Raw genomic sequence first — 11,140 nt, forward strand, 5'->3', positions numbered from 1 at the left:
TATTTCCCTCAATTTGCCATCAATTTATTTAGGTCGTGTGCGAGTTAGGCTAAGTTGCGTTCTAAATGAGGGAAATTCCAAGTTGTGTCGATAATGTATTGATGTGTCGATACGTGTTGATAAATGGCAAAATGTGTGCAGTGCAAAAAATCCCAAAAAATCTCCCATTTGGTTTAGCATCAACTTAGCCTAACTCGCACACGGCCAAAATATATAAATTTATACGAGCTCTTATTATTCTATGTGAAAAGATTTTCTTACCAAAAAAACGAACGCATTAATCGATAACTATCGAAGGTCAGTTGTTTTGCACTAGTTGAGTGCTATCATCGCTGTGAAGTTATTTTTATGGGAAATTTGATGAATTAATTAATGTTGTGATAAAGATTTAAAGAAAGAATAGTTAAATCACCGTGGAAGAGGCAGAGTGGTTGAAAATGCTTATTAAGTAAAAATTTATTTTTATTACGCTTATCATGTAAACAATATGACTAATTAATATAACAAAAAATATAAAAACAAAGTAAGATTTGGATAAGTACTATATTTAACGATGTCGCCTCCAAAAGTCTGTGCTGTGTGTGGTGACAAAGCATTAGGATATAATTTCAATGCCGTAACATGTGAGAGCTGTAAGGCATTTTTTCGACGTAATGCCTTAGCCAAGAAGCATTTCACGTGCCCGTTCAGCCAAAACTGTGAAATAACCGTGGTGACAAGGCGATTTTGTCAGAAATGTCGTTTAAAAAAATGTGTCGACATAGGCATGAAGAGCGAAAATATTATGACTGAGGAAGATAAACTTATTAAGCGACGAAAAATAGAAAGTAACCGTGAAAAGCGTCGTTTGAATGAACAAAAACATCACACAGATGAAAATATTAAGGAAATCGAAACAGAGAAGCCAGAACAGCAACAGCAGGCAGCCGACAGTAGTGGCATTGATGCAAATACATCTATAGATTCGCAAAGTTGTTGCTCATTTGATAGTGCATCAGCAAATAACAATGTGCAATGTGCGGCCAACAGCACGACATCATCATCACCTACAAGTGTAATAGCGCGAGAAGAAATAAATCCTGAGCTGATGACTAGTGAAGAAATGGTAGAGTTTATAGTACGGGACCCCGACAGAGCATCACAGGCTATAAGTAAGTTTATGCGCACACCCAAGGAGGCTATGGTAACTATGGAAAAAATTATTAATTCGCAGAAAGATGCACTAAAACTTATACAACATTTGATAGCCTATCCAGGTAAGAACAATTCATATAAAAGAGTCTTATAAAATATTTCAATATTATTTTATTTTTACAGGTGATGCATTGAAAATAATAAGCAAACTAATGAATTCGCCACTTAATGCGCTAAATGTTTTTACAAAATTTATGAGCTCGCCTACGGATGCTTTAGAAATTATATCCAAAATTGTTGATTCACCACAAGACGTACTACAATTTATACGCAATTTAATGGATTCACCAGAGGATGCTTTACATATAATGAATAAGTTTATGAACACACCAGCAGAAGCATTGAAAATGATAAATAAAATCTTTAACGGTAGCAATGCACCAGCAGCGAGTAGTGAAAATAAAAACAACAATAATAATAACAATAACGACACACCGCCAGCAGTTGTTTTAGAAAATACATCACCATTCCATTTACCCATATCACCACAATCGCAAGTTGATTCACCCATTACAGACAATACACTGCTGAACAAAATGTTAGACAGCAGCCCCAGTGAAAGAGATTTAACAACACACACTCCGCCCTATGATACAACAATACCACCACCACCTATAGTTACTCCTTTTACACCATCACCACAAGCCATGTCGCTAACATCACCAATTTCTATTACAACGAATGATTTGCAATACAACTCGCCATTAAGTTTACCGCAAGAAGAATTTCCAAGCACTTCGACTACTTTGTTAACCAGTTCACCTGCCAATATTACACACGAGGCAGAATTTGATAGTCAACATTTTGACTTTAAAAGTCTTATGCAAAATACTTTTGCTGAAAGCACTGGATTCGGCGACAGTATGAACTCATTCGAATCCGTACTATCGGAGGTAATACGAATAGAGTATTTAGCTTTAAATAGCTCCCCACAGGAAAGAATTAAGCAAGAACAATATGGTGCCCACCTTATGTGTGGACATCCGCACGACTTCGACGATTCAATGATGGAGCCACAAAGATTGCCACAGCAACAAATATCCTCGCCTTCAAACATAATTGTGGGGAGGGACTTAAATGAGGCAGAACAACATAAATTACGTGAATTACGCATAGCTAGCGAAGCATTATACATCCCTGTTAACCATGATATCAGTTTATTAGTAAACCGAGACGGGCCACCAAGAGTAAGTGAAATATTTAACAAATTAAATAAAGATAAGACAATGTTTTCGAATCAACTATTTTTAATCATATATTTGTATTGTTGGGACTATTTATCTTATAATTATCTAATCGCATAATTATGATAAGTACACTTTTACCTAGCACTGAACACCTGCGCACCTGTGCTAATGAAGTGCATGAGTCAAGCAACTGCTCCACAACTATATTCTATATCTTTTTTCAAGTCATCCCACAACATAAAATAGCTAAAAATATTTGCGATATTAGTTTATGACTAACAGAATTGCCGAAAAAGATATAATGACTGTATCAGTATCAGTATCAGCAAGTACACATAATATTTAAATTGTACCATGAAGTTTCTGCAATGATTGCAGACATGCAATATCATTCATTATTTATACAATAATGTACTTTATAAATTTGTTTAAGTGCTTATGTTACAAATGTTCACACACACAATATTTTATCAGTGCTCCTATAAAGGAAATACTTTATCATCTACACTTTCCGTAGACGACTATCTACCGTTGCTCTTTATCAATTGAGTAAACAAAAAACGCTCATTCATTTTAGTGGAAACACCTGCGCGCAAGTAAACACAGCAGCAAGTGTTCTGATATGAAATGATAGCGCTGCTGGTTATCACCAAAGGCACTAGGCGCACATGAATAAACCGAGTTGAATTATTTTCATTCAAAATTTTATTTTGTATAATAAAAACAACTGTTTAACTATAATTGAGGCAGTGACATAAATTCTTGTAGTCGTAAGATTATTACACCAAGAAAAAAGTACAGATAATTTAATTCAAGTGCTGTTGTTGTTGTAAATGAAAGTGTTATTTCAATTGCAATATGCACTTGCGTCTTTCACAGGGGATAACAGTTAAGGAAATAATTCACTGACTCACTGATTCACTGCTACAATATTTAATCAATTGAGTTAATCAGATTTATTACAATACGCAAGTATGGAACGATAGAAAGAGTACCACCTAGTGTGCCATGTAATAAAATAGTTGCTACGTGTATTGAGGATAAATGTACGTATGTGTGGAAAATAACTACTTAGTATGTGACTAAATCCAGACTTAAATTAGGACATGCATCCCTACGGATACTAGATTTTCTCAAGTAAAAATTCTTTGATAGGTTATAAATCAAATTATTATTTAATCTTGACAAACGATAGAGCACTTGTTAGCTGGTTAAACTATTTGAGATCATGTGAGCTTTAGCCACAAGATCACTTCAACTTAACCAAACCTGTCTAGATAAACCATTTGTTTGGAATTTAAAGCTTCTTAAAACATATATGTGCTATCATCACATTTTCGTTATCTGAAATATAAGATAATTAGAAAATCTATACTTCGAATGGTTTAGCAGAGTTTTTAAATCTATTTCCAGCAATCATACTGTATCATATTGACAATGGTTAAATCATATTAATATTTTTTCTCTGAAATGTAAAAAAAGAATAGATTAAAATGGGTAATGAACGGTGGTAGATAGTTTGTTAAATGAAGTATTAGGAAATATAGTATAGAAAAAAGGAACTAACTAGTTTGATGCTTAACAGAACTACAAATCAATCAGGAGCGCTAGAATTTAAGTGTTTGGGGGAACAGGTAAACAGTTAGACGACAGGTAGAGAAAGGTTATAGTACAGTACATTCGGAATGGAAGCAGTTTTGCGAGTCAACTAATAGTTTAGAATCTGCCCTTAGTTCTGTCGGTACAGTTCTTACTGTTTATGGGATTATGGGTCCTCTTTCATTTCTAGAGATTAATGGTTGGAGTTAGTTGTATTGTAGACATGGTTCTGAAGGAGTAAAATGCTTTACAAATAACTATAATTACTTTAAATCTATATAATATGTTATAAGTACATATATATTATATTATAAGAAGAAAAAAATAATTTAAAACTAACTGTAACTACTTTAAAATGCTATAAAGTATGTAGTATAGCATAACATAAGTATTTATCGATAAGTAGTAGGTGTTAGAAGGCTAAACATATATATATGTATATAAATTTCTTTAACTCCAAGATGTAGCATAGGACCGCATATAAAATTTAATAAATTTTTATTATGAGATTTATTCGAAACGCAGACTATTTCTAAAAGTAACATGTAATATATATTTAGCCAATAATAACTTTAAAAGTATTTAAACTTCAAGATATACTATGATATAAGATGATATTATATATATTTAATCAATTATGTTTGAATATTTTTTGAATGATTATTTTTTTATTTGAATACTTTTATTCAAAAGTAATCTTATCAGTTAGATGGTATTTATCTTTTGATATTTCTAAATATTTTAATGCATCCATTTATCTGTTTAAGATGCTAACATGATTACAAGAAATAAAAAAATAAAGGGAAGGGAGTACATTTTCAATATTAACCAAAGTATAGGGTGAAAAATAATATATCCAAAAAACTTTTCTGTTATAAAACCTCAAAATATCTCAAAAGCAATTTTTCTATATAGTATACTATTTCGTTAGATATAAATTCATATAAATCCAAATAGGATATATTTTAAAAAACAAGATCCAAAAATGAAAACGTTTCAATAAATAAAATAAATATTCCAAATTTTTTGAAAACTAAATAAACTTACTTTTTTGATGGTTTAAATTTTATCAAGAATTAACTAAAAAAATTATTAATTTCAAAAATTATTTATTAGTACATATCCAAAATATCGATCATAAGAACCTATTACAAGGCCTATTTCTTTAAATCATTTATTCCTATTTTCATTCTCTTGTCATAGTTTTTGCATTTGCATTGTTGATTGTTGTTTTGCATTGCTTATCACGTATTTCATAAAACTAAAATTTAATTTTTCTATTATTATATAATCTAAAATACCACCTTACGAGGCTGGGTATATATTCATCCTGAGATAATGTACAAACGGAATAGACAGATGGGAATGTATACCTTTACAGAAGAGGCAATAAAACTCAGTAAAATAGGTTCTAACTGCTTTTTATTGACGTATCAGGGCTTAGAGACCTACTCTAAACCCAAAAGAGCGCACAATAGACCCGACGGTTGCAGTGCTACATCCCATAACAATAATAATAAATATTATATAATATAGTATATGAAAAATAATACTATACAAATGAAATGGTTTTACTCTGGTAAGACCAGAGTAGCCTAATGAAAATTTTAACTTAATGGTTTTTGATTTTATTTTTTTTTTTGTGTCCTATCGGTCGTTATAAACTTTTGCTTTTGCTATGATATGTCTCAGTTTTTTTCTAGATGTAATGTTTTCATAGCTACATTGACTATTATTTAAACTAATAAACAAATGTATTTCTCCCAAATTTAACATAATAAATTTGTGTTATAATTAACTAAATTTAAAATAAAGATCTGTAGCTTTTATACATCTACACATATAAAGCCTCAGCTTTCCAATATTTTGGAAACACCTGTGAATATTTTTAGCTTTGTTACAATTAAACATATAAAGTCTCATAAGTCAAACATTTTAGAAACACATATAAAGATACATATGTAGCTTTGTTAGAATTACAAATATAAAACCCTACTTTCACTATAATTCAGATACAGTTGTGAAGTTGTGTACTCAGTTTATGCATAAAAACCCTCATACTCCTAAGTTTTTAGAAAAACCTATAAAGAAGATCTCTAACGATTAGAACATTTAAGAATGTTCTAACTCTTTACTCAAGACAAGTGATTTTTTGCCAAACATTTCAGGATCATCAATGAAGTTCTCTAGCTTTATTACATATACACATATAAAGTTATTTGCGCAAGATGTCAGGAATACCTATGAATCTCTCTAGCTCTGTTACAATGAGACAGGCCAAACTTCCACTATTATAACTTTCACTATACACATACATATAAAGCCTCTTTTGTCCGACATTCTTGGAACACCTGTAAGTCTTTGTTTCATAATCTATATATTGTGTTTATATTTCTGTTACAAAAATGCTTATTAAGTCATTTAATCCATGCGAGTCCGTTGCTTTACAATTATCGTAGCCTGTCTACGTTTATTTGTTTTTATGACTGCCCAACTGGTCGACTGACAGACTAACTGACTTAACTGTTGATATCACAATATCAAATTTTTTATCATTTATCAGCAGTTATCATTTCAATTACTAGGCGCACATGAATAGCTGAAACCCCGAACCACACATTTTCATTCCTGTACGATACGGTTTTGTGTATTCAAATTATTTTATCACATTTTTTATTATTAATAATTCTGTTATATTTATTTGTTTGTTTTTGTTGTTGTTCTTCTTGTTGTTGTTGTGCGACAATGAAGCTACTAGAATATCAAATTTTATTTATTTGTTCAATTATCACTTAATTTTCTCATAAAAAAAAATTGTATCAAATTAAAAAAAATGTTATACTAAAAACACATGTGAACTCGAATTAAGGGCATTGAAACTTTAATTAAATTAGTTGACACTTTTTTTTTAGAATGAACTTGTACGTTTTATTTTGCTTCCCAGATACTTAATAGAGCCTGATTTAATTGCTTATACAATTTAGTGGTCAAATCATTGAAACGGGCTTGATCATGATGGAAGCAGTGACATAAAAACTTTATAACTGTAAAACTATTTCATTCATCTTAATAATTTTTAACTGCAACTATTGTACATATTTAATTAATAGATTCGGCAAATATAACTGAATATTACAAAACTGTAATGAGACAACTTATATATTTTAAGGAAAATACCTATCGTTTTACTTAACTTCTTGAGATCTACATCAAAATCATCGCATATCAGTCGTTTCTGTCAGGCAACTCATAAAGAGTTTGTAGAGGAAATGTATCCAGTTTGCTTAAGTAGATAGGTAGATTCAGAGTCGTCGTAATCTCAAAGTCAAAACAGGCAATCTAGAGCAAAAAATTGTTTATAATTAGACACAGCTCAGGGTCAGAACGTATGATCGCAGTTTTTTATTTATGTGAAAAATAAATCTTGGGCTAAATGCACCCGTCATAAGATTCTCAGAAAATTCTGCAGGTTTTCTTTGTATTCAACTTATTGTTGTTCTTAAATTACATGCAATATAACTACTAATTTCTATTATAGTACTATAAAATAGTGCTTTTTAATCAGAAAGATCTCTAAATATTTATCTGCAATTTCCAATTATTACAAATCAAATTAACAGATATACATATACTTCAAAAATTTTAAAAATATAGAATATCCTTGTGACTTAAGATTCTTTTTGAATCGAGTCCTGTTTGGATTCTCAACAGCATGCATCAATCCAATATAGTTACATGTCATCGACAATCTGAGACCGTAATTCTTTAACGTACGAAAAAATTTTGCCGGTACCTATTTATTAAATTTCTGGATATACCTTCCTTATATGAGCAAGTCCCATCTAAATCTCTGGTAATCTTTAAGTCACACCCTAAAATACACCTCCATAATGAGTGAAAAGCTCTAAAACTCTTCCTGTATAATTCAAGTGTTCACTATAGCCGCCCTGACAATTCAATATAGAGCCAAAAAATAGAGTCCAGGATAACGAAAGTTGTAAGCATCTGGATCCCGTAATAAGAGATATATAGTTAGAATTGGATGTCACAAGCAAAAACTCACTTGATACCAGTTATACTCCAAAATTGTAGGTGACGATGGTGATGTAGACCTAATAGATTTATAGATCTTAAACCGCCTTTTATGACAAGCACCCATGTTATATATATAAAATGCTATTTTTATTTATTTATCAGTTAGGACATCATCAATTATAAAAAATAATATTATAAGTAAAAGTCATATTTTTGTTTTAATTTTTGAGTCGTTACTTCGAAATTGTTTAAATGCAGATATTTTGTATCTCTACACGTGATACACAAAATAAACTTTCGAAATAAAAGTTAATATATTTTAAAAACAAAAATATCCGCATTTAAAAGTCATAGCTTTTTGGAATTTGAGACCAAAAGATACACGTATGTAACGTATACTTTTAATAATCTATTAATTTTCGCATTGTTTTTTTTTTTCTTTCTTTTAGCCGGGTGATAATACAGATTCAAAATTATTACAAATCATCAACTTAACTGCCGTAGGCATAAAACGTCTCATTAAAATGGCTAAAAAGCTCAGTGCTTTTCGTGATATGTGCCAAGAAGATCAAGTGGCATTGCTTAAAGGTGGCTGCACCGAGATGATGCTTATGCGTTCTGTGGTTACTTACGATTATGATCGTCACACGTGGATGGTGAATTTATTTAATATTACTATGTAAATTTTATAAATTAATTTCAAACACTACATTTTTACAGATTCCACATGTAAAAGAAAGTATGGCTAACATTCATGCTGATGTCTTAAAGCTGGCAAATGACAATTTATATGAGGAACACTTAAATTTTCTACGGAGCTTTGACGTAAAGTGGCGTAACGATGATAATATTATGTTGATCATCCTAGCCATTGTATTATTTACGCCAACTCGTGACCGTGTCATACATTCCGATGTGATTAGATTGGAACAAGTATGTTATTTCTATAAATTATCATAATATTTTTTTTTAAATAATGATATGTTTTTTATATATTACAGAATTCCTACTATTATCTTCTGCGAAGATATTTAGAAAGCATTTATCCTGGCTGCGAAGCTAAATCAAATTTTATAAAATTAGTACAGAAAATATCGGACGTTGATCGTCTGAATCAAAATGTTATTGGTGTCTATTTAAATGTAAATCCAGTTAGAGTCGAACCCTTATTACGCGAAATTTTCGATCTTAAAGCCTTCAATTAATTGATGTACCTATTAATTTAAGTATGGAATGTATTTTTGTATAGTTGTACTTTATGTTTTGAATGTGAAAGTAGTCTTTAAAAGGCAAACGCTATTCAAAACATTGGTATATTGTAGTTAAAGATTTTTAACTTTAAATTCAAGCACACTTAGGCAAATCATTAATTTAAGTATGCATGCGTTAGAATCACTTTGCAAATATGGCATATGTTTTTAAGAAAGGCACTTAATTTCACTTGATTTCACAAGAAAATTAATATTTCAATCTAAATAGATTAAATAAATGAAGTCATCACAAGAGATCTGTGATGGGCGAAAATAAACGTAAAGTTGATTTTTGCAAACCTTATTGCTAAAAGACTAAATTTCTTAAAAATATCCTTGTAGATGCAAAAGTTGTCTTTGTTTTTAGAAAAATCTAAAGCAACTACTTATAGAAAATTATAAAAAAATATTTCTACAGCATAAAACTGACTCTGTGGTGTAAGTCTTAGGTCCAGTAATGTATAGCGAAATTTATCGTTCCTGAACAATGTTGTATTCTATAATGACCGAAATTGAGAACATCTCATTATTTTTTCTATTCGTAGAAACTTTTTATGTTTTCAATAATTCTATGCAAAATATGCTGTTTTTCCCGGTAATCATGGTAATATATTTGACTTCGGTTATCTCACATTAAAGAGTATCTATACTTAGACTTTCTTGTATATAAGGCCCAAACTGATGGTTCAGACATATTTTTTTTAAAATATACTTTATATATAGCGAATTTCTCTGAAATCTGTTTCTGCTATTTTCATAGTTGGCAATTTGTTACTGTTTAGTGGCTTTTCTCAATGAAATGTATTATGCTATGTTTTTAGCCATCCGTTCAAGTTGTAATATGGTAGCTATTATCTGAATCATGTCTTTATAAACAAATTTAGTTGTCAAATCAAAAACTGTCAATACGCGAATAAGCATTAAATAGTCGGTAAAACCAACCTATTTTTGGCTCTTACATTGCCAAACAATTTTTTAAATAGATTCCACACGGCAGCCGCTGACATGGTGCTCTATTAAAAAGCTCAAGAACAATTGACACAGAACTTATATTAGCATAATATGTTAGGATAATATAGAATGGTGACTTTGTGTACTAAAGCTCAAACTCTAGATATTCTCATCCAATATAACACACTGATGAAAATCAATTTTATAAAGCTAATCAGAACCTACCATTCAGAAACAAAAAAAAAAAATATTTAAGGTTTAGAATAACTGTAATATTCAGGAACCTTATATCCTTCTTTCTCGTTTAATTTTGAAAACTATTAGCAGTTCAAGAGTTTTAGTAGTTGATGAACTTCATTTTTAAATTTACAAAAAAATAAAATAAAAAAAAATCGGTTTCCTTTCCAGCATATGATCTATTACAAAGTGTTGTTTTGAAACTTATGATATAATGTAAGAACAATAATATTTCTATATAGTATTTATTATTAATAGTCTTTGATTGTAAAATTGTTAATAAATTAATTTGCTCTTAAGATTTTAAATCTGAACAAAGTGATAATCTGTACAATTCTACGAAAACATGCTTGAACAATTTCAATATGCCATTTTAGTTGTACAAAAACGATCTTTATATATATATTATATATAATAAATATAATTTTATTGATGTTATTTAATGCTTTAAATATTTGAAATTTTAAAAATTTTTGCTATTTTAATGTTATTATTAAAAAAATAAATGTGTAGTGTGCAATTTTATTGTGTGTTGTTTTAAACAAAAAGAGATTTTATTAATAAAGAGACTATTTTGTGTAATAATTAAAAAAAAAAACAATATACAAGTATTTTATTTCTCACAACTACAATTAAAATAATATATATAAAATAATTTTTTTGAGAAACATAAAAATTACAGTTTTT

General features: G+C 29.8%; 1 protein-coding gene across 1 annotated transcript; it reads left to right on the forward strand.

Annotated features, from left to right (window-relative positions):
• Nucleotides 1-321: 321 nt before the first annotated feature.
• On the forward strand, nt 322-10,635 carry LOC119680386 (nuclear hormone receptor HR96). The gene is made up of 5 exons (XM_038093172.1): nt 322-1,256; nt 1,318-2,381; nt 8,465-8,671; nt 8,736-8,948; nt 9,017-10,635. The coding sequence occupies exons 1-5, from the start codon at nt 554-556 to the stop codon at nt 9,218-9,220; spliced, it is 2,391 nt and encodes a 796-aa protein (XP_037949100.1). The 5' UTR covers nt 322-553; the 3' UTR covers nt 9,221-10,635.
• The last annotated feature ends 505 nt before the right edge of the window (nt 10,636-11,140 follow it).

Source organism: Teleopsis dalmanni, chromosome 2 (genome assembly GCF_002237135.1).
Source record: "Teleopsis dalmanni isolate 2A chromosome 2, ASM223713v2, whole genome shotgun sequence".
NCBI classification, from domain to species: domain Eukaryota; kingdom Metazoa; phylum Arthropoda; class Insecta; order Diptera; family Diopsidae; genus Teleopsis; species Teleopsis dalmanni.